The sequence below is a fragment of the Triturus cristatus genome, chromosome 10, assembly GCF_964204655.1.
Source record: "Triturus cristatus chromosome 10, aTriCri1.1, whole genome shotgun sequence".
Lineage (NCBI taxonomy): Eukaryota > Metazoa > Chordata > Amphibia > Caudata > Salamandridae > Triturus > Triturus cristatus.
Genome location: NC_140593.1, coordinates 751,542,368 through 751,567,411, shown reverse-complemented (window position 1 = coordinate 751,567,411; position 25,044 = coordinate 751,542,368). Strand labels below are relative to the sequence as shown.

Here is a 25,044-nt window from a genome sequence, read left to right as displayed (position 1 = left end):
TGACCCCAGCAGGCCACCATCACTGTGATTGTACTGATTTCTAAAGGGTCGCAACCTGTGACCTACCTCATTAATATTCAAGAGGTAGGTCGATTTACAACCCATTAAGGAATGGCAATTTGAAAAATGTAAGTTTTCTAATATCAGGAATTGCGATTTCCTAATTGCGATTCGCAATTTTAGACTTTGTACATGTGGCCCCTGGTTCCATATTCTCATGATATTTACAAAATATTTGGCAAGAATTCAGCCAGAACATTCTTTATTTATTTATTTTTTAAACTTTTTTATTATCACGAAATTCAGGGCATAATATAATCACTTGGCATACATATAAGGCAGTAATTATTGTCTCAACCTTCGGTGACATTGCATACATCAACTATACCTGTTGCAGCATAAACATCTTTGCTGCCATTCTGTTATTTCCACTCCATCCTCCCCTCCCCTTATTCGGATATGTCTTCCGTCTCCAGCACAGGTGGTTCACAGATATAACCTCTAAATTTGTTCCAAGCTCCCCACATTTTTCCACATTTTTGTTGACTTCCGCGGTGTACAAATACCGCCTTCTCCGCCACCAGGGCCTCATCCATGTCTTTGCACCAGTCCCGGAGTGTTTGTGACTCCCCTGAACCCCACATTTTGGCAATATTGCGTTTAGCAAATATCATTCCTAACGTCCCCCAATCCTGCGCTGGGTGGGTAAGATCATTCGGTTCCCACACGTTTAGCAAACATCGTTTCAGAACATTCTTAAAGTCAGACTTAAAGCACGTTCTTAAAGTCAGACCTACAAATAGTGAAGGACATGGGGTTGAATCCCCATGTTGTACACAAGGTAAATGCTATCTATTGAATTATGTAATTCTTCTGTTTAAAAACATAAGTCATCTGTCATCTTACAATAATTCACTTTCCAGGTGCTCATTTCTTAAATATAACTCCATTTGGGTTCAAAAGAATAGTAAGCAGCTAGTTGTCCCTATTCTAGTGAGTGGTGTAAAAATCCCCAACAATGCCTCAAGTTTTTGAAACTTTAAACATGTTCTGAAATCTTATGTGGTGGGGTCAAGGCTAGAAACATAAAAATGATTAAAAGTGAAATAATGTGTGTGGCTTACCAATGAGACCCAGACGTTGTGTATTTATGCCCTGAAGACACAATCAGGCTTCTTTGGGGCAGAGGTGGATTTCCACCTTTCTCGGTTTCATTTGAGTAGTTCCATTTTGAGCTAGTATGTTCAGATCGAAGGAAGCACAAACCCCATAATGACCTGTGCTATGATTGAGCCAGTCCTACTGGAAATCTTTGTGCTGACCAAAGACAATCAATGACACATTGGGGTTTATAAATGTTATGTCTCTGGAGAATGTTTAATACAGCATTACTGGGGTCTTCGTTTCACACGGAGAGGCAATCCCCAGGTGAAAGTCATGTCAAGAGGAGCTCTAAGGTAAAAACTAGATCTGGGATGTGAAGAGGCACTTCAGACTTGATATGGGAGCCAGCAGCACCATTTTGGCAGTGGTCTGTAAAATCTGCTGTGCCAAGTTTCAGGAGAAAGCAGTGGAGGTTTCAGGTTCTGGATGCCGAGCAGTAAGTAGCATGTTGAATAGGTTGCGCTCTGTAATATCCTATTATAGACCTAGATAAAATGCAGCTTCAAAACACCTCTGCACAGATAATATTATCTTATGCACTGAATACATCTGACAACTATTACTGGCCCACTTAAAAACTATTCCCAACTTACACACACTTGATACCCCAAGAAAAGGGAAAGAATGGGTTCCTACCATCTGCTCCACTAGTGGGCCCATCAGGTCTGGGGGTTCCTGTGCTCTTTTTCCTGCGGTGCTTCTTCCGGTTGGCATGGGGAGAAGGTGGGGGCTCCAGCCTGGGGCTGGCACTGCTGCTGATGCTGGTGTTGGAACTTTGGGAATCCCCTGTACAGTTAGCTGCAGGAATCAAGCAGAGAACAAGAACCACTAGCACACGGTGATACAATGAGACACTGTCAGAGCATAGGGTAAATAAAACTGGGTTACAGAGGAGACAGTGGGGAGACAAGGGGCATGACTGATAAAAATGAACAGAGTGCTTAGGAATAGAGAGAGGTGAGGCAGGCAGAGCTTGACATTTTCGGGAGAGAAAAGGAGAAGCCCATCAGAGAAGGAATGAGATAGAACAGTGATATAGTGCAGAGAGAGTAAGGAACATAGGGACATATATGGGAATAGCGGCTTTGACATTGGGGAGTGAAGAATTTTAAAAAGTGAGGGAGGGGCAGACAGAACCCAGGAGCAGGAAAATGATGGGTCGAGAAAAAGGAACTGAGATTGGTGCAGGGAAAGATAGAGTGCAGAAGAGAAATAGATAAAGGATGTGAGGAAGACAAAAAAAAGATATTGAACCAGGAAGTCAAGAGAAATTACAAAATCAAGGTACAGAGCCATATAGGGAAGAGCATTAGCCCAAAGGAAGAAAGCGCTGTTTCCCTTAGAGAGACACAGATCAAAGTCCTGCAGTGCATAGACTTCTACAGATACACAATTATACAGTAAAGAAATATACAGATCAAAGTATTATAGTGCCTTGAGGGCTACAGAACTAAACACCACAGTGCAGCGAACCTGTAGATCAAGGTACTATATTGTAAAGTGTTCTATTGCTTAAAGTTCTAGAGGAGCTTTACCAAGAAGATGAAAGGCAGGAATGTGGAGTTTCAGAGAATACTGAGAAATGGACGCACTTTCTCTTTAAAACCCTCTGTCCTCTACCTACACCTATTGACAAGTTGAGAGGGGTGGGTGAAGGGAGAGAGAGGGGGAAAGAGGTAGAAAGCTTGTTTTCACCCCCTGTATCTTTAAAGATACCACAGCAACCCCACAGAAGAGTGCAATGAGGGTGGCCAACCTCCCATTATCATTTTGCAGGACAATGTGTGTGCAGAGACACTTTATGCATGCAGAGGTACCAGAAAATGTTAGTTGGGGCTATGATTCAGGTAGCACATTTTGGGGGTTTCATTCTAAATATCGGTCCTCTAAATCAGGCCATATTAAAAGATGAAACTTGGGTGCAGATAGAGCTTAACAAGTGTGGTTACAATTCATTCTATTTACCACCTCCTGTAATAAGCCTTGACTTTTTGGTATTGTAACTTTTGTGAGACAAGTTTAGAAAATGAACCTGGTATCCAAATGGAATGAAATAGTCTTAAGCTTTGAAACCCCAATGTTAAATATCAGTATCTACCATGCATATTGCCCATTAATCACCTAGTGCCACATGACCTAGTTCAGTGGATACGCTTTCGCCATGTAACTAGGATAATTGACATTTAATCTCAGTTTTACCATTTCACTCCAAATAAACAACACATTCTAGATTTCCCTAGGAGATGCAGCCCCTAGGCGATTTCTAAAAGAATCACTGCCATTCCGGTGTGGTCTGGTAAACTAGTTGGAAACAAGGGACCAGTAAACATGGTTTTTAATCATGGCCTCCCATTTGGCCAAATTGTGCATTCTTGGGAAATCCATTTTTTAAAAGTATTCCACTGCTCCCTTTTTTTTTGGACAAGTTTGGAAGTATTTAGAATAAAAAGAAGTTAGTAATCATTTGGTTAAAAAATTGACTGGTTTGGGGTGTGGCCAGGGCGGAGAGCAGTGAAGAAATACTTCTGCTGAGCTCAGTGCTTTGGTGCCTTGATAAGCCTGTTAACTAATGCTGTCTGACCAGAGATGAAGAGATATATTTGATGTCCACCAGACCCTAGAACTAGAAGGAGAGGCTGGCAGTGACAGTCCTGAGCCTTCAAGTCCACAAAATGAAATAATTAGCTGTATACCCAACAACCGGGTGGTTTGCAAATCCAATATGGCTGCCACAACCTGCTTCGGTCTATCGGATCGGGCAGACCTGGGTGGCTTGAGCAGCATTGGCGCTGTTCATGAGACTTCCTGATGCCTCTTGGGATAGGCAGCTAAACTGGAACAGAATGACAGCAAGCTTGGGGAGCAAGCGGGAGGCACCTTCTCAAGAGGTGCCTCAGGAAGAAGGGACAATTGGGATCCTGTAGTCCGTGGGCTGGTATTAAGGACTGAGGATCACCTGCTCTCCACTGCAACACCGAATAGAGAGTCATGTTAGCTGTGCTGCTGAAAATAAATGAAGACCTGACAAATGAGGAAGGCCACATATTAGCTTCTTGTGGACCCTCGTGAAGCGGAGCACAGCTCGAGTAAGGACAATACAATTTATTCTCAGAGAAGGAGCATGAATCTACTCTTAGCAGGACCACATAAAGATTTACGTGCACCCAGGGTGGAACAGTCATATCTGGCACCAAAATTAGGAAAAGCCAGGCATTACCCTCATTCATAATAACACCCTAAAATAAACTGTGAACTGTTTAGCAAGGGGTGCAGAGTGATTAGTCACCCATCAGGCAATACACGGCACAGGAAAAGAATACCAACTACCTAGAGGAGAATAGAGTCCCTTTGCAAAATGTGAGGGAATAGGGTGAAATCAACAAAATCTGCCCTCCATAAAAGACATGTATGTTACAAACAACCACCATGTTAGATGCCCCTCTTTCATAGTCCGCTCCAGAAGAGAGCTCAAGTGGAACAGGACTAGCGTGCATGGCAGAACTCTATGAGCCCGCAACAAAAGAAGACATTTGCACTCTTCATCAAAGAATTCCAAACAGATTTGATCTTGCTACATAGAGACCTCACTGTTAAACTAATGGAACGAGATTATTTGCTCCAGAAAGCAGACACAAATTGATCACTTGGAAAGCTGTCTTGCTGGAAAACCCCACAAAGTTGCTGGGGAGGCCATTAGAATCAACACTCTGGAATGACAACATATGGCCCTGATGGACACAGTGGATTTGGAAAACAGGCCAAGACTTAACAACACACTTCTACGGGGAATACATAGCACAGTCAATAATTTAGATCTAGAGGCTCATATTCAGGCACTATTCTCCCACATCCTACAGCAACAAGAAGCCATGCTTGTGTGTCTTGATTGCACACATTGAGTGATCGCTGCTTTTTAACGCAGAAACTCCCCACCTGATGTTTTGATGCAAGTTCACTACTTTCCAGAAAAAGAAGAAATTCTACAAGAAGCTAGAAAACAAGAAACAGTGGTGTTTCGTGGTGACACAGTGTTGCTGTTCTAGGATGTTTCTCCCTACACTTTGGCCAAACAACTTGAATTCAAAGAAGTGACGGCATAGCTACAAAAATCCAATTTCCCATGTCTTCACTTTTTTAATCTGTATTTTTGGGCATTTTAAACAGAAAACAAAGGGGGGGAAATATAAGGGTAGGGAAGAGGAGATGCAAAAGTCATTCCTCACATACCATATAGCATCATGTTACAGAAGAAAAAAAAAGGGGACAATTCATTTAGGTTCAAAACTACATCTAGGTCAACATCTCCCCTACCAGGCAGGTAGGTGAAGTCATGCGGGGCGATCTGAGTCACGGTACAAGACCTCGGTGGTGACTGCTCACTACCTGGAGGCAGTGTCCAGGGCCATCAAGCCCACTGTGTCATTTGGAGCTTCAGCCGCTCATCGCAGCCTCAGATGCAGGACTAGTGGCGGCCAGATATCCTTGGACCGAGCACACACCGGCATGAGTTACCAGTAGCTTGTTACCTGTTCCTGGAAATATGCAGCATCCTCCAGCCAATCCGCAGTTTTCGGTGCCATCCCCAGTAAATAGCCAACCTCCGTTTAGCCAGAAATAGCAGCTTGGCAGTGAGTTAGGGGGGCCTCCTTTACGTAGCACAGCAGGGCCACCTTTGGTGTCCACTGCGGGAGATGACCTGTGATCTCGGCCACCTTGCTTTAAATACTAGCCCAAAGAAACTCACTACTTGGATCGGTCCCAAGCAAGGTGGAGGAATGTAGCCATTAGAGCAGCACATCTCAAGCAGTGTGCGTCTTCCACGAGCCCCACTGATGCAGTTTAACAGGCGTATGATACAGTCTATACAGGAATTTAACGTGAAGAAGTCTGAGACTGTAGTTCAGAGATTGAGTGGCAGATTGGGTGCCTCATAGATGAGGGGGGTTGAGTCTGAATCCCAGACGATCTGAACCCCAGGGAGGCACACAGGGACCTTGTTCTCCATTACAGTACACAGGCGGGTTATGAGCCTGCGGAGAGGAAGGAGTGGTGGTCTAAGGCGTGAAGTGTGAGGGGGCATTGGGAACGTAATGAGCAGCGGTCTGCATGTAGCACAGAGTTGGTGGTAGAGAAGGGCATCAAAGCACAGTAGGAGGGTGGAGGAATGAAATGTTCATCTGAGTAAAGCTCATCGAACATGAGAAGCTCAAGGCGGTCAGCGCACCAGCAGGCCCCCTAATTCGCCATCGTGGGAAGCAACAGATTCAATGACTAATGGCATATTGGGTGCGTAAAGGAAGTGAAGCCAGACTCGCCTCCGCGGGCCGTCCTAGGCCAATCAAGCGCAAGCCACTGTGTCTATCTCAGTACGTGTGCCCAATGAATCTGGTACAGCACACTAGCCAGGGGGCATGGGTCCACCTGGTCGGCCTCCACCTCACTGTGTGGCTGGAATAAAGTAGGATGTAGCATAAAGATGCATATCAGGAGCGCTTAGACCACCCTGCTGGAATGGTAACGGAAGAGTTTACCACGCCCCCCTCAGTTGTTTGCCAGCCCGTGCCAGAGACACCAGATTGGAGTGATTTCAAAAAGTGTTCTGTGAGCAGGATTGGGATATTGATGAATAAGTAAAGGAACTTAGGAATTACAAACAGCCTCCCTGTTAAAAATAATGAGTCTGCCTAGTTGCCTCCTCGTAGTCACAAAGTTTCTGTCTCAAGGAAGCGAGTGTGTGCACATTTCTGGTTTAGAAGAATTTGAGCTTGAGAGTGCATATATATGTTTCTAGTGTGACAAGTTGTGTACAGGTCGCCTTAAGTATCCCTGACTGCTTCACTATACAAGTGCCTCAGATAACGACCTTAAACGCCCCCACAATGTGGATGGGGAAGTAACCGAGCCCTCGTTGTGGGTTTTAAAATCGAAGACGGCTGTCCGAATTTCATCTCGGAAGTCTGCGGGGGTATGTAAAGTGAAGCTCTGGGGGAAGGTGAGGGTGGGGAGTGATTTACCGCAAGACAGGTGCATGATCAGAGAGTTCTAGGGAGGTGAGTGACAATCGTGGTTCAGGTGAGGGCGTCCTGTGTGAGCAGCCAATAGTGTGTTCTGGACCAGGTGCTATGTGTGGAAGTAATGCAAGCGCAAAAGTTCTGTAGGTTTTCATCACACGAGTGCATGAAGTTGAGCAGCTGTGCTAGGGTAGGGCCGCCTGAGGGCGCTGGATCGGTCTATAGAATGGTCCAGGATTACATTGAATTCGCCTTCCCATAGAATAGTGCCAGTGATCACTGCGGTGATTAAGCACCAGAACTCTACAAAGAGTTCTGAGCAGTCCGTATTGGGGCCATGGCCTGAAGCTAGAATTATGTGGAAATTGTGCAGCATGTCAAATAGAATGACAAATCTGTTGTCTGTGTCACAGAGGGTATGTTGTGTGCCACTGGAGTCCCTTGCAAAGGAGTATGGCAGTGTCCCGAGCATAATGAGAGCACAGGGAGGTGTGCGTGTCGCCGATCCACCCAGCCCAAAGACGAGGAGCAGTCGCCAGGGTCAGATGGAGGTCTTGGAGAAAGCAAATATATATGTGGTGCCTGTTGAGGCATGCGTGCACGAAGTATGCCTTGCACCTGTCACTGAGTCCTCGGATATTCCTGGTCAAGCATTTAATGGATGTCATCGTCTATCAGAGGAATAAGAATTGAAAGGGGCCATTACGAAAGGGGACATGTGATGCTCATTGTGTCTGTAGGGAGGGAGAGGTTTCATTCATAGAGTACGAGGCATGCAAAGCGAAAAAAAATACAACAACAGAGGTCCCACCCACTTCAACCCACCCAACTGGTTGAAAGACCTCATCTCACCCCCAACCCAAATCCAAACACTAGTAACAGTATGGCATGATGGAAAACATTCCTCAGGGAAACAAAGAACCAGGCAAACGTCCCAGACATTAACTGACCAGGTGGTCGAGAGAACTGGAGAAGAACCCCTAACAGAGGTCAGTGCAGTAAGCGAAACAGTCACAAGAGGTGGAGTTGTTGAACCAAATTCCAGCCAGTTATCCACTTCCAGGGCTAATGGAGTTAGCAGAGTCACATAGATGAAGTTCAAGGTGAGGTAGTCATGCCCAGATCCACTCCGAGAATACAGAGATTGTTGGGCCTAGAGCACGCTTCCAGTTCTTCATTCTAAAGCTTGATAACCTCCAGTACTTTCTCCATAAGGAGGAGGTGCTCACTAGGGGTTGTGTGGGAGTCTTCAATGTCAGAGGTGTGATTTTCCAGGTGATCAAGACGATCGTCGTGTTTGTTGACTCTATCTTTTATGCGGTCAGTCCTACTAGTCAGTAGTTCTATTTTGTCATTAATGGTGCAGAAGCTATTATTCACGCTGACAATCTTCTCCTTGATGTCTAGGTCCTGCATACACAACCCAGGAGCAGGCTTGGCAGGTGGGTGAGATCCTTGGTCTGGATCAGTCATACGCATTTGCCTTTTGCCCTCAAAGGCCAGTTTGGACTGCCTGGCATCTTGTTTGCCCATGTTGAGTAGCTATTGCACTCTGCAGTACAGCGAGTCCAGCCTCACCCCACGTCCTCATGCCTGGACTGAGGGTGGGCAATAGCAGACCCAGCTGTAGCCTTTAGCCTGGGGTGGAGAGTAGAAGGTGCATGGGAGGGTCATCCTCCATCTGGTCCAATCATTGGTGGCCATTATCCTTAGGCAAATGTTTCTATCCTAGTGAACACAGTACCCCAGACTGTGCTTTGAGCCACACATAGTGTCAGAAGCACATGACCTAGTGTTGTACTGTCAGTGGTGATGCCTATGCACATTCATACCAAGGGCATTTCCTCACTACTGGCCTCAGTTTGTATGTGCCGTCTCACTCACTTGCTGTCTGTAGGTCCAGAGCAACTGTCCCGAGTTTGGCCTGTCCGGCCTGCATCTTAGCCAGCAGTCCCTGAACGGTGAATTAAAACAATCTTTCTGCCATCTGAACTGTGGACACATGCCCAGTGCTGCCCCTAACCCAGTAAACCACCTGGACCATGGAGGATCCCTTTGCCCTGATGTGATCAGTCATTGGCTTGAACTCAAGGTCATGATGCAGCTCTATAACTCTCCAATAGGAAACTTCGCCTCGCCGGGACAAAGGGGAAAATGTGCATTTATGTTATATATAAAGTGCCCGAATTCTTAAAGGTGGTATGGCTGCAGTCTAGTCCATTATAGTGCTGGAGCATTCTTACTTAATTCAGCCAAAGTGCAGAAAAATACTCCCCACATGTACCTACGAAGCCCTCCAGTCGGCTATCACCCAACGTTGTGTTGTCTATGTCCTGATAATGACCTCAAGTCATGAAGGTCGAAACGCCATTGACATGTACAAGCTAAATTTAGATTCTGAATTATGACATGATTTTATAAATTCTTCCATAAATGTATTGATTCATGCATAACTTTGTTGTGAATTCTTGTCCAATACACTGTAACATTCTTTATTTCTTCCACTTGTTTCACTTGTGCCGTTTTAATATTTCTTCCCAAGCACAAAGTGTTCACCTTTTCACTTATACACAACTTTAAAGCATGGTTGATGCTGTATTTTGATTTGTGAAGTCCAATTTGTATGTCTTTCCTGACAATATAATTGAATTCAATCGTGATTCTGGAACTATTTGTCATTATTTAACGTTCAGCTAGTATTCTTGGCACTACTTGGATTATTTGTGTCACAGAAGACACATAAAGGTTGTATTTGTTGTGTGATCTAGCAGCACAAATCATGAGACTCTAAACTAAAGCACATGGCATTGCTACAAATTCCCTTCCTCTAAACCATTTGTGAGAATGGGTGGACTATAACCAAAGGCTAAGGATAGCACTTGGAGCAGCAGCTTGTCTGTACATGCTTGAAGTGGATGCAGCCAGCAATGGGTGGCAAACTACTAAGCAAAAATGTGGGCCCTGGCTTTATTTTGTAACAGATTAAGTACAGGGTTAGGCCTAGTAGGACTGATGAGAGGCAACTGTTGCTACTCGTTCTCATCAACGCTTCCAAAGCCCCTCTGCACATAGATATAAGATATTCAACACCACCTTTATTGGGTATTTCAGGCCACTAATATTCCCATCCTGATTGCTAATAAAACATTTAATCTAGCCATTTGATTCTGGACAGACACCTCTCAAAAATGTCTAAGGTATTAAACAGCCATCAGGCATGGCTCTCCTGGAGACAAAGATTTGGTTCCCCTGTCTTGTACACCTCGTGGATCTGATTTGGTCCTAAGAGGCAAACCATGAGCCAAACCATCTAAAGATCCAACATGTTTCCTATGCATAGCTTAATTTTTTTGTTCTGCAGAAAATTAAAACTGCAAATTCTGTGCAAGGAAAAAAATACAGTTTGCCTTTAATTTATGCTCATTGTGTGTTACAGCAGCTCCCCTTCCATATGTAGAATGTTGTTTGTTTTTTAGGTCTCTGTTCTAAACCACGCATGCGCTGTCTAGAAGAGACATGTTGTACTTTGTGGGCTTCAGCCAGCCCATAGACTTCCCATTTGCTGGCTCCATCATCGCTCTCACATTGTTTCTTTCCATTTGTCCAAGGCATGCATGCGTTATGCCTCTTCCTGTGTTTAGCCAGCCCCTGGAGCATGGACCAATTACTACTATCCATCCCCAGCTCCCATTTTAACAAATGTTTTCAGAGCTACTTTTTTCTTTGATTTGGAGCACTTTACATGAGAGCTCGTTTTTTCACTCGCTCCAAAGTCCGTTGCTGTAAACAGGGCTGTACATCAATTTCTTATCTCATCACAAACGCTGCTGCTCAAAAGATGAATATTTACATTTTCCAGGTCTTGCTAAATAATCGATGTGTCTGAATATTTTTGTGTAACAGTTGTTGTCATTGTGTTGCGCTAAATAATCAATGTGTTTGTGTATTTTTGTGAACTTTTGTTGTTGTTGTGTGGAATAGTGCTTGTTTTGTTCTTTTTTTGCCTGGATTTTAACTGGCATTGAGCTTCTTTCCAAACCCTCCGAGCTCTGTTTACCCCACCCCCTCCCTCATCGCCGATAGCTTTGTGCATGAGAACTTGTGCAGATTCTTCAAACACCATAGCAGTTACACCATATTACTTCCTATGGCTTTGGCATTGTTAGGGGTTCCTCTTTTTTTTTTTAAACTTGTTTTTATTAGCATTTAAGAGAAATCGATAATGCTGTTCTCAATACTACAATTAACCATGCATCACAGTGTTATACCATATCAGTCCAATCTGCAATATGTGACCATTATACAGTACCCATTATTGACATTTGCACAGTTCAACAAAAGTAGTGTCAGGAGCATTGCGTGTGGCAATGGTTAGCGATTGTAAGGTAGAACATTACCTCACGGTCGGACCTCCCGTGCAGATAGCCTAGAGTTACAGTGATGGTGAGACGTTTACCAAGCCACCAGCACACGGGACTGGATTCCAACCCATGGAGGCTCAGTTCTAGAGACACACATTTTGGATCTGTATGTGGGCATCGCAATTGCAACTGAGAACAGTAAATCTACAATAAAAACAATGAAGTTAGGAAAGAGGAGGCATAGAGGGAGCAGATAGGAAGGAAAAGAGAGTGGGAGGTATGACAGGGCGAGGGGAGTCTAACGCTGCTGGGAAGGTAATTCACAAGGGTGCAGGTGCTACAGCAGCTAGGGCCACGAGTTGTCCCTGATGGCATGTGAGTAAGGATCGGGGTCAACTATGGCGACAGGAGCGTTGGGGATCTCGGGCTCTGAAGTGGAGGGGCCATCTGGGGTGCTGTTTGAATTGGTCCATCTGTGGGTTTCCAGAGACTATCTGGGTCTGGGGGTATACTGCATCCTCAAAGAGATGTAGAACCCGCAACCTCGGTGGTTGTAGTCGAGCATCCACCAGTGGTTTCCATAATTTAGTGAATTTAGTGTCCGGGAGTTGCAAGCGTGCTGTGAGTAGCTCCATTGCCACTGCAGGCCACAGGCGGGTGAAACCATACGTTAATCGGAGGTGTTTCAGCCTTTTTCCAATAAAGAGCATTGGTTTGTTTAGCAGCACCAAGCATGTGGAGGCTGAGATGCCGATCGCGGCGGGTCATGGCACGCAGGTTCACCGGCTGGAGGCCCAGAACAATCGTAAGCGGGTTCTCAGGTAGCGGGTAGCCCAATACCAGTCGAATATGACTGAGAACTTCCTTCTAATAGATGGTCAAGAGTGGGCACGTCGACCAAATGTGTAGGAAATCCCCCGTGGTGCTGGTGCAACGCCAGCATAGAGGCGAATAACTGGGGAACATTTTATGTAACCTGTGAGGAGTATAGTACCATTGTGTCATTACCTTATAGGCGGATTCCTGTTGGGGTATGCTATGGAAGATCTTCGAGATGTCGCGCCACAAGTGCTTCCATTGGGTGGGCACGATTTCAATGTCGGGTACTGACTGCCACCGCAGCGGATAGGGGTGCGGAGCGGTTCGTTGTGAATGTTGGAGAACTTGATATGTACGAGATATTAGTCACCTAGAGTTATCGAATGCACATACCAGCCGTTCGAACGAGGTGAGAGGTCGAGTGGCCGCTCGTGTCAGAGAAGAAGCCTGTACCCAGTGTCGAAGTTGAACATACTGAAACCTCGCCCCCTCCAATAACCGGAAATCCCGCTTGCATTGTTCAAACGTTTTGAGATTATCCCCCGTGAAGAGATCACGAATTGTCCTACATCCCCTTTCCGACCAGTCTGAGAAATAGGGTGGGTGGAGGGGCGGAGGGCCGGTGGGAAGTGAGAGTTGAGAGCGATGGGAGTGTGTGGCGACAGGAAGAATGTGAGGCCCTTGCGTATTGCCAATTTGTCCCATTTCTCAAGCTCAGTCTTAGTAGGGACCACGATATAAGCGCTTCGGCAGCATGCATCACGAGAGAGCCACACGAGGTCCCAGATGGGGCGACAGGTCACTGCCATGGCCATATGAAACCACACTTTCTCGCTCTCCCACGCCATACACTCTGAGATGAAGCGGAGGTGCGAAGCCCAATAATATTCCAACAGGTTGGGACAGGCCAACCCTCCCCTGTCACGTGGGAGCATGAGTATTTTACTAGAGACACGCAGCCTACTTCCTCCCCATATAAACACGATTACCTCACGCTGAAGGCCATGGATTTGATGTTCAAGGATGGGCGTGGGTAGTGTCTGGAAAAGGTAGAGTATCTTTGGAAGGATTGACATTTTGACTGTATTCAAGCGCCCCAGCCAGGAAAGTGGTAGGGACTTCCACGCTCTTAAGTCAGCTATTACGACAGTTTTACACTCCTGCCAATTGGCTTGGGACCATGTGGCAAGGTTAGGGGTCAGATTGAGCCCCAGGTATCGAATGGAGCGAGATGCCCATTGATAGGGAACGAGAGATGGTAGCATGGCAATCCCTTCCGCAGGGATCGTGAGATTGAGAGCCCATGTTTTTGCATGGTTAATTTTAAGCCCCGAAACCCGTTCGAACGATTGGAGCAACTTGTGCAAGGCAGGCAGAGAGGAACGTGGGCTTGACAGTGTGAGAAGGAGGTTGTCTGCGAACAAAGCTATTTTGTGTTCCAGGCCCCCAAGTTTGATGCCATGAATGTCGGGAGATTGTCAGATCATGATGGCCAGTGGCTACAGTATGAGAGCAAATTGTAGAGGGGATAAGGGGCACCCCTGTCTGGTGCCCCTGAGAATGGAGATGGGTTGTGTGAGCTGGGCGTTGACCCACACCCGAGCAAGCGGGGAAATATATGGAGCCATAATTCGAGCAATCATCTGCGGACCTGACCCTATTTTCTGAAAGACAGCTCGGAGAAATTCCCAGTCTACTCGGTCAAATGCTTTCTCAGCATCGAGCGCTAACAAGCATTAGGGTATCTTCCAATGGTGTGCCTTCCCAACTAAGTGTGCAACGTGGCGTACATTGTCTGCCCCTTGGTGTTGGGGAAAAAAGCCCACCTGATCTGGCTCAATAAGGCCTGGGAGGTGTATGCTGAGACGTTTAGCTAATATTTTAGAGTACATTTTGAGATCTATGCTTAGGAGTGCGATGGGGCGAAAGGAGGAACAGAGCGCAAGGTCTTTTCCCGGCTTGGGAATTAGGGCGATTTTGGCCATATCCGTGGAGGGTCCTACTTCATCTGAGAAAGAATTAAAGAGGCGAAGCATATGAGACTGAAGCTACAGTAAAAAGCGCGGTAGAGCGAGACAGGTAATGCGTCAGGGCCCAGGGTTTTACCAAGAGGGAGATCTTTTAGAGCGCCGACAAACTCCTCTGGAGTGATAGGCTCCTCTAGTAGTTGAGAATGATACTTGCTAATCGGGGACCACTCACAGGCCTCCAAGGTGGCCAATACCTGGTCCGGGTCAGGCGACTCCTGGGCATAGAGGGATGAGTAACAATTCTGAAATGCTTGGAGCTTGGCAGCCTCAGCAGTGGCCCAAGTCCCGTCTTGCAGTTTAAGTTTAGCGATGTGGACTTTGGCTGCCCGCGTTCAAAGGTGGCATTCCAGGACTGTGCCCACCTTGTCTCCCCATCGTAACACCGCTGTCGCAAGGCTAGAAGGGCGTGTTCAGCCTTGTTGGTTCTATGTGCCCGGAGCTGGCCTCGGAGCATGGCTAAGCACCTCTTATGTATCGCCAAAGGCGGAGGTTGTGGTCTACTCCGGAGCTCTCCTCCTACGCCAGGGGACTCTTGGATGTTATTAAGTCTGATACTTCTCATAAGATTGGCTGGCTTAGGAAGATACGTGCTGCCCTCGTTAACTTGGGCTTGGTGGGGCTGTGGAGTGATCCAATGACAACGACATTCCCTTCTAAGAGCTCCTTGAAAATGTTGTATTGGGCACATATTGATTTTAAGATCTGGAGCCAAGTTAATAGCTCCTGGATGACTAATTGGTTCCTAGTGACAAAAATTACTCCAGCCCTAGAAACTTATTGGGACCTGATTACTAAACCTAGTGACAGGAAATTATATTTTCAGCTACGAATAGGTTCCTTGCCACTCAGGTCTCTGACTAGTAGTTGGTCAAGTGCTGGTAATGATACATGCCCTGTATGTGGCATGCAGTCTGAATCGATTGGACATTTTTTGTTTGTCTGCCCCGCTTATATTGTCCCAAGACGCATTTGGTTGTCTCCATTGTGTAGGGCTTTGGGCACTAGGAGTAGTATTGTGGCCCTAAGGATCTTACGCATTAATACCCTACCAATTATTTCCATTGGTCTTGCCAAATATTTGGGCTGGGCATGGTATCTAAGGAATAAATTGATACGCTCACTCTGTTATTCTTAATTGAGCTTTGTATACTAGAGCTATGGAATATTCTTGCTGTTTTAACTCCCCTTATTTTTATATGATATTCTATCATCTAGTCGTCTGCTTTATTGTATAATCTCTTTTAATATTCATTTTAATATTTATTATATGATGTATTTTATGATTCTTTTGCATCCATTTTTGTGTTTTTAATGAATTGTAATTTTGTGATACTTGTGTCTTTTATGAATTTGAACTTTCGAATAAAGACTATGATGATGATGTATCGCCAAAGGATGCACCTGATCTAACCTCTCCAGTGTCTTTATGTCGCATGAAAGTTTGTCTTCAAACAAGCGAGCTTCCTGAGCCCGAGCAATAGCGATGGATGTGATGCTACCGCGAATCGTAGCCTTGGACGTGTCCCAGAGTACAGGGAGTGGAGTCTCCGGGAAATCGTTGGTCTCAAAGTACGACGTGATAGCGGTTTGAAGCTCTGCCGTGTCCACGGGGTCTCTGAGCATATGAGGGGGGAAACGCCACCGGGAGGGACGTTTGGGGCAAGAGAAACGGTCATAGATAAGGAGTTCCACATGAGCATGATCAGAGACTGAGATATCAGACATAGATGCCGAGAGGGTGTCCTTGACGAGGGAGTGTGAGACGAAGAGGTAGTCAATGCGCGGATAGGAGCGGTGGACGTGAGAGTAATAGGAGTAATCGCATGTGTCTGGGGAATGGTAGCGCCAAATAGCTAAAAGACCTAGTGCAGTTAGTTGCCTCTTTAAGGGCGCTGACATGGCTCCCATCCTGTGGAATGAGCCCTCACTGCGATCGAGTCCCGCCTCCCATACCAAATTGAAGTCTCCCCCCAGAACGAGATCGGGGTCATCGTGTGTTATGTGCTCTCGCAGCAACCCCCACAAGAATGAGTCTTGAGCCTGATTCGGTGTGTAAGTGTTGCATAGGGTGAGAGTGCATTGCCCAATCTTGACCATCACTTTGTGAAACCTGCCCTCTTTGCTATGAACTACTCTGGAATCCCCCCTGGATTGCCACTCCCGCCGACTTGGTGGTCGCAGAGGCCCAAAATTGAAGAAGGTATCGAGGATGCACCATGCGAGAGACGTCGTCTCTCAGAAGGTGGGTCTCTTGCAGAAAGATGATATCCAGATTTTGCAATAGAAGATATCACCATATCTGGGAACACTTGTTTGGGGAGTTGAGACCCTTCACATTGAGGAAGAGGGGTTTCAGACAGGGTACAGAGGTCATGATCTCGGTGCGTCAAGAGCGAGCGCTAACCTAGGCATAAGGTTTGGAGTGGTGTGCAGGGCAGTCCCCCCCCAATGGAGGGCTAGAGAGCCCCAAGGCCATAGTGTTTGCTGCAGAGTGCTTGATGGAAGAAGGGCAACCTGCCCAAAGAGAGTCCCCAATATTTTCAGGGGTGCCCCCCTGCCAGGGATGAGAGCAGGTGAAGGGAAGAGAAAGAGAAAGAGAGAAAAAAAAGACGGCATAACATTTCGAGCAAAACAACGGCCAACATGGCCAACAAAGTCTATTCCAGTCTGGGGACGGGCCAGGCGCAAGGGCACAGGCCATCCCAGAGATGTCACTCTCCAAGGAATAGGGGTGGAGGTGGATCATAGGAGATCAATATCACCCTCCAGGAGCGTAGTCCAGAGCCGCCATCGGAACACGATTCAGGCACAAGATAGCTATATCCACAGAGTGTCCATGATGGAGTGGAGCGTTGGTCCCATTTCTGCAAGGGACCTACTCAGGGGGAGAGAAAAGCAAAACAAGCAGTCAGCGGGTGTATTATCCAACTATTTGTTAGATGACTGAGAGCCATGTCCACCCTCCAAGGAGTGGATATGCTGTATAATGTCCTGTTTCTCTTGGGATAAAGTGTAGACTCCCCGGGAGGAAGGACGTCCTATTGGCTTTGCCAATGCTTGTTTCTTTTACCAAGATATGTACGGGGGAGAGAGGGCAGGGCCCAGGCTCGAGTCGGAAATCAAGAATACAGACAAAATGAACAAGCATTATCATATGCAACGTATCTAGCTTGCATTCTCACTCAATGCCTGTAATACACATTGTTCTGCATTGGTAGTGCCATTAATCTGTATACCTTAAATAAATTATAGCCAATATTTTCTGTCATGTCAAAGCCATAATATGAATTCAGTAGCACAGTGTGTAATATGCAACCACCCACAATGTGCCTGAGCCCTGTAAAGATGATCAGTGACATTAGTGTAGCCAGACGCTGTATATTACCTTATGGTAGTGGTGAAGTGTTAGGTTTCTTGTACCGGAGCATTTACAGGCCATTCATTTACGAATTTTTTTAAATAAAATATGTAGTGCAGGGCCCCAGAAAGCTCCGTTCTGGGTTAATAAATCTATATTATCCTCGGAAAGAGAAGACACAGCAGCTCCAGCTCCTGGCACAATCTAGTGGCATAGCTTATCATCAATAAATGTGGAAGCCTTTCTAAAAAATCTTATAAGAAATGTTGGAGCATGATCATGCTGTGCAGGGCTTAAGAAATAATATCCACTCTGTCCCAAGACCCCACCTCTGACAGCACTTATAGCTTGCAAGCTAATTCTTGGACAAGTGACAGCACTCCCACTTGTCCTTGCCCGATGGCGCAGAACAACTTCAGGACAAATATGTGTTGTGAGCTAGAGTGTAGGATTTGTACAGCGCCGGCTTTAAGGCAGTGCGCCCATTGCCATCTCATGGGACACCAAACCCGGAGAGCCACCATTTGCTGCTAAATTGTCAGTGAGGAGGGTGCGAAGACACATGACCTGTTTCGTCTTATCTTATCTCGGTGACTCGCTCGAATATGCTGCACAGATTGAAAAATATATTTTAATTTACTTTGCCATTCATGCTTGGGCAGTTTACTAACTTGAGAGCAGCAGTCATAGAGCATAAAAAAGTATGGGAAATGTGATCCTGAGAAGAATTTGGGTGGGGTCAGTGAGGGTGGGGACATGGTCAGAAACATAGCTATAGAGAACAAAATATTATGTAACTGTTTTGTATATAACATGTGATGCACATACATTAAATCAAAAATAAATGCCATTTAAATTTTCCTGTGGGAACGCATTGTCTGCTAAGAAAGCTCAGTTGGTTAATACGATCAGTTCACATGTCCTAGTGTGTAGCTTGAAGATCACTGGTTTGAATCCAGGTTGGCACACTGGAGAATAGTGGCATGTATTTATAGCGCTACGAGGTCTTGACCAGTGTCGGAAAGCACTGAGTGTGTACATCATTACTGTAAACAATGTATTACACACAGTACAAGATAATCTGCACGCAGTATAAGACAGTAAGCCATAATGATGAGGCGTTTGCGACACTGAGTGCATTGATTTACAAACTTGTATGATTCATTGTCCCTGTATAATAAGTGTGTGAGACGAGGTGCGTGGTCTCGTGCCGGAAAGAGATGGCGGCACTGGGCTGAGCTTCTCTTCTATATTTATAGTCTGTTTCTGCCGCGTTAGGGAGAGGACACCTCCATCTGTGGTCTCCCTGATGGTCGGAGCGGCATTTGGAGCTGCTCCGACGACGAATTTCTTCCTGGCTGACCCGGAGCAGCGGCGATGAGATTCTTTACTTCAGATGCGAGCGGTCACCATTTTGCGAGCCTGCCGCTCGCTCTTCAAGACCTCCTGGTGAGGTAAAACCAGCATTGCTTTAATTAACGCTCAGCAACGTTTCTTTTTTCCTTTCTTGTAACTGCTGATGTTTTTCTACTGACTAACTTGGATTGTCTGCTATGCCTCTCCTTCAGAATGCGTTTTTTGTCAAGGGCTCCTTTTCTCTTCATTTTCTACATTGACTTTGCTCTGTTTATCATATGTCTGTTCGCTGAACAGCTTTTTCCTTTTTTAAAGGAAAAAAGAGGAGTGTCTTTAATTTTGTGCATGCGACACATATATTTAATTAGTATTTTTTCTTCATACCTGCCTTCCTATACATAGTGTTTATAAGCATATGGGCAGGCTGAGGTCACCACTAAAGTTGTTACATCATCCTTCTCAACTTGCTACTATGGCCAGTGACATTTCAACCTCCGTTAGATCTTCGTCCTCTGGCACAAAACCCAAGAGGGTTAAAAATGACCCCCGCTCATCTATTTTGTCATCTCACAATCCTGTTCTTGATACTATCCTCGACGAGGTGAGGGGATTAAACTCTTTCATGTCCTCTACTAATGAGAAACTCCAACAAATTGAGGACAGATGGATTAATATGGAAGTGAAGGTGTTCGATATGGAGCAATGCATCAGTGATTTGTATTACGCCACCACTAAGATTCCTATCCTAGAGCAGGAAATTCAACGTCTCAAGTTGCATACTGAAGACCTTGAAAATTGAAATAGGCGTAATAACCTCTGTTTATATGGCTTACCAGAGAATTTGGAGGGCCCTGACCTTCTTCTCTTTCTAAAGAGGTTCCTACCTGAGCTCCTGGATATTCCATTAGAGCCTCCACTAAATATCCAACGTGCACACAGTCTTGGTCACAAACAACCACACTCTACTAGACCTAGATTAATTATAAGGCTATTTTTGGAATTCACAGACCTCATCCATGTGCTTAAAGCAGCAAAAGTGAAGGGTCGCCTTATATGGTCTGGTCATACCGTTTATCTCTCTCAGGATCTCTCTAATGCCACCAATACCAGAAGGATGGAATTTCTTGCTCTTTGCCCACAGATGAGGCAGTTACGTATTCGCTATGGCATTTTACATTTGTGTCTGTGTAAAATTACCCATGAGGACACTACTCGTTCTTTTGACGACCCTGTCAAATTGAAGTCCTTTCTCTAAAGTCTTTCACCAAACTCCATTGCTGGTTCTATCCAACGCCTCTAATCCTTTTTCTATAATGTTCCTAATGGCTGTTCATTCTCCTATATCTTAGTATTTCTTCCTTTGTCGCCCCTTTTGTTCTCGGTGCTGTTACGCCCCATGCTCATTTCTTCTACTCTTCGTCTTAGATCTGGATCTCTTTCCTTGATCTATCTCTTTTTCTTACTATTTCCTTCTCTCTTTATGTTATCAGTTGTTTGTCCTTTTTTTAAATCTGTATGATGCATGTGCTTTTCTCTTTTATTTGTTTTTGTTCATACTGTGTTTCATATTTATTTAATACATGGTGTTTCTCTGTTTTCAGCTGTGTCCCTGAAGTGTATCACCTCAACCCATGTAATACCTGCCCCACCTCCCAATATGTGTAATGTTGTCTTGTGGAACATTCCTGGTCTGGGACACCCCGTTAAAAGACAAAAGGTACTCTCTCATTTGTCTAGATTGAATTCACATGTTTCTTTCTTACAGGAAACTCGTAATGATGCAGAATCTCTTCAATTAAAGAGACAGTGGGTAGGCCAAGTTGTTTATTCCTCAGCCTCCAATCGTACGGGTGGTGTTGCTATACTTTTTCATAAGTTGTTACATGTACAAATTTTATCTACTCAATGCGCTAGTGATGGACGTTGGGTAATGGCTAAGGCTGTCATTCACAATAGAGAAATCGTTTTATTCAATATTTATGGTCCCGTTAAACCAGACCCTAATTTTTAGAATAACATCAAGATTTTACTTTCCTATATTGATAATCCTAACTTTATTGTTGCTGGTGATTTTAATCAGTGGTTAGACCCATTTTCAGACAGACAGTCTAAATGTAAATTCAATCCCGACAGATCCCACAGAACATTTCAATCTGCCATTGCCTCACGTCCATTATTTGAAGTATGGAAAACCTGAAATCCTGACTCTTTTGAATTCACATTTTTTTCTAATGTCCATCATACTCGCTCTAGAATTGATTATATTTTGGTAAGTAAACCCTTACTTCCCTCCATACAATCTTCCGACATTGGTTCTATTTTTATTTCTGACCATGCTCATGTCCTTTCCTCACTTGACCTCTCCCTGAGCACTCCAAAATTTGGTAATCGGAAACTTAATAACTTTCCTTTGTCTGACAATGATTTAATTTCTGAAACCACTACTTTTATCAACTAATTTTTTAATATTATAATCCTTTAGACACTTCTATTCCGAATACTTTGATGCCTTTAAGGCCTCTTTCCGTGCCTTTACTATTGCATACTCAGCAAGAAAGAAGATAACCAACCAGGCCAAGAATACAACTCTACCACAACTCAAATCACTGGAACATATTTACTTTACATCTAAATCCCCCCTGACACTCCACAAGTTAATTAAGGTCAAGTCTGCTCTTAACAAACTTGCCACAGTTGATACTTGCAATGTCCTACTTAAAATTAAATCTAAATATCATGGAGTCCAAACTAAAGCAGGCAAAATGCTGGCCAATTTTTAAAAAATCAAATCTGAACGCAAAAATATTGGTCCCATCCTAAATGAGCTTACCAACAAATTAGAGTCCTCCGATGCAGATATTTCTACCACTTTTCAAGATTATTATCAGTCACTTTATTCTGATAACACAAACCCCTCTAATCAGAATGTGCACACCTTTTTATGGTCTTCCTAGGCCCCCATCCTTGTCTGATAAATTTGATTCATTGGAAGCTGAGAAAACTCTCCAAGAAATAACGGATGCCATTAGAACTTTAAAAAAATCTAAAGAACCTGGTCCTGATGGCCTCTCAGCTGAATTTCTTTCCACTTTTTCTTCTATCTTTGCTCCTAAACTTCTTGCTCTTTTTAATTCCTTCCTAGAAGACTCTAAGGCATCTGGTTCCTTTATGGAAGCTCTGCTTGTGCTTATTCCCAAACCCGATAAAGATCACTCCCTTTGTAAAAACTATCGTCCTATCTCATTAATTAATTATGATTGCAAGATATTTGCTAAAATCCTTACCTCTCGTCTTGAGACTATTGTCCCATTACTGGTGAATACTGATCAATCTGGTTTTGTTAAGGGCAGGTTGGCTGCTGATAATGCTTGAATGTTCTCTAATGTCATCACCTTTGGAAACAAATGCCAGTCTCCTCTTGCAGCATTTTCTCTGGATACCGAGAAGGCTTTTGATCATAGTATTTGGAAATTCATGTTTACTACTCTTCAATGGTATGGTTTTGAACCGAACTTCATCACTTATGTTAAATTATTATACTCTGCCCCACGTGCCAGTATTTTTGTTAATAACCATTTTTCTAAATATTTTCCCCCGTATAGATGTACCCATCAAGGATGTCCTCTTTCACCCCTGTTATTTGTTTTATGTTTAGAACCTTTCCTTGAATGCATTCGTGTCAATTCGCTTATCTCAGGGTTTGTACACAACTCTAGTGAAACTAAACTGTCAGCTTATGCCGATGATATTCTGGTTTATATGTCTAACCCTATTTCCTCTTTACCTCCCTTTTTACATGAAGTTCAGTTATATTCTAGCATCTCTGGATATAAATTGAATTTCTCCAAAACAGAGGTATTACCTTTAAACTCCCTATGCTACCAATAAATGTTCACTAACACTAACTTCACTTGGTGTCCTACAAAAATAAAATATCTTGGAATTTGGTTCTCTTCTACTGTTTCTAACACAATCAGTTATTCGTTTAATTCATTAATTATCACACTACAGAGATTACTTCTCTCTTGGTCGCCTCTCCACTTGTCATGGTGGGGTAGACTGGACACTATTAAAATGATGATTATTCCCCATGTCCTTTATACATTATCCATGTTACCTTTTAGGATTCCCGTTTCATATTTCTCTCAAATTAGTTCTATCTGTATCAAATTTTTATGGAATAATAAACATCCCTGTATTGCCCATGCGAAACTCAAACATCCGAAAAATGAGGATGGTGTTCGTTTTCCTGATTTTAAACGATATCATTCTGCATTTTTAATTAGGCAATTCTTTGCCTTAATTTATGAATTCGATGATAATCCCATGTGATGTTGGATTACATTTGAACGCTCCCTATTGAAGGATTTTTCCTTTAAAAATATAATATACATATCTAATTGCACTTTTATATATTGAAATACTCCCAACAATTGTTATACAATATCTTGTCAGTTGGTTTTGATCCCCACCAATGTTTTTTGTCCTCTATTATTTGGTATAATAAATGTATTAAATTTAGACGTAAATCGTTCTACTACAAGCCCTGGAAGGAGAAGGGAATTATGTTTATTTATTAGCTTGTCCTGCATAATTCTGTTATTCCCTTCTCCCAATTGCAGTCACAGTATAACTTACCTAACTCGTTTCTTCATGAGTACCTTTTAATATCGTCTGCTTTACAGTCCTATTTAACAGCTAATAATTTTCCTTCAGCGTCTTCCTCACTTATCCCTACCACACCTATATACAACATATCTCATGGCCTTAAACCCAAGCTATTGTCACCTGTTACTGAACGATCTAAAACCCCTAACGAATTACTCTGTAAAGCGGATTTATCTATATCACTTCCTATTTCTTCATGGGATAAATTTTGGCTTAAGTTATTCAGCCGTATCATTCAATCCTTATACTTCATTTATAGTAGAGCTCCTATTACTCCTGAATGTATATCCAAGATCTCCCCCACCTCCTCTCCCCTATGTTGGTCTTGTTCTGCTTTCACTGGGACTTTAATTCACCAATTATATGAATGTTGTAACGTATTGAGGTTGAAGCAATCTACTTGGGCTAAATGCATGGAAATATTTCAATGTAACATTCCATTATCAATGCAAAATGTTTTTCTTGGTACTGCCTCACCTGCTTTTGATGATCTATCTCCTAAATCTTTGTTATTTGATCGTGTTATTGCTATTGCATTTAAAGTGATCTTGTCCTGCTGGAAAGACACCTCTAAATTATCTTCGTTAATATGGTGGAATTATATTTGTGATGAACACAGAATTGCTAATGTTTCTTCTCTCTCACTATCTCAGAAAATTAAATCTGATCTATTGTGGTTACCTTTTACTTCATATCTTTCTAAATATGCACCTGCATGTTAGTCATTATCTTAATCTTTATTTTTCTCCTTTATATATTATTTCATTCTTTATACTTTTCCTTTCTTCTCTCTCCTCTTCTCTCCCTTCCTTTCTTCTCTCATTATCTTACAGCATACTATATATAATTATTTATTGACCTCTATTATATCTCTTCTGTTTTCTTGTTTCTTTTTCTCTCTCCCTAAATTATTTGTCCATGTTCTATTCCTCTACATTGGTTGTTATATAATAGTTGTATTGTGTTCATATGTTTGATAATGTTTCTATTTCTCTAAAACTCAATAAAAATCATTAAACAAAAAAAAACAGATAAGTGTGTGAGACGTAAAGCGCTATGACACCCTACATTGGGATGAGGAGTGCTATTAACTAAAATAAATAAATGTCAGAGAGGGCCAACGGAGAGATAAAGGTCACTGTTAGATGATGAGGGATTCCGGAAAGAAGGAGGTCATGGAGCAACAAAGATTGTTGCTCCGGGCGCCTCCAACGCTAGCGCTGGCCCTGGGTCTAGTGTCCAGGTAAATCCTAAACTGCAGTTGATTTAAGGTTTGC

General features: G+C 43.8%; 1 protein-coding gene across 2 annotated transcripts in view; it reads right to left on the bottom strand.

Moving 5' to 3' along the window:
- The window catches only part of AGAP3 (ArfGAP with GTPase domain, ankyrin repeat and PH domain 3), a 1,862,985-nt gene that overhangs the window by 371,808 nt on the left and 1,466,133 nt on the right, over positions 1-25,044 (bottom strand). For both annotated transcript variants that reach the window (XM_085628261.1, XM_085628260.1), the window contains exon 13: positions 1,801-1,962. In XM_085628261.1, the coding sequence (XP_085484387.1) occupies positions 1,801-1,962 (162 nt within the window). The remainder of the gene's footprint in view (positions 1-1,800; positions 1,963-25,044) is intronic.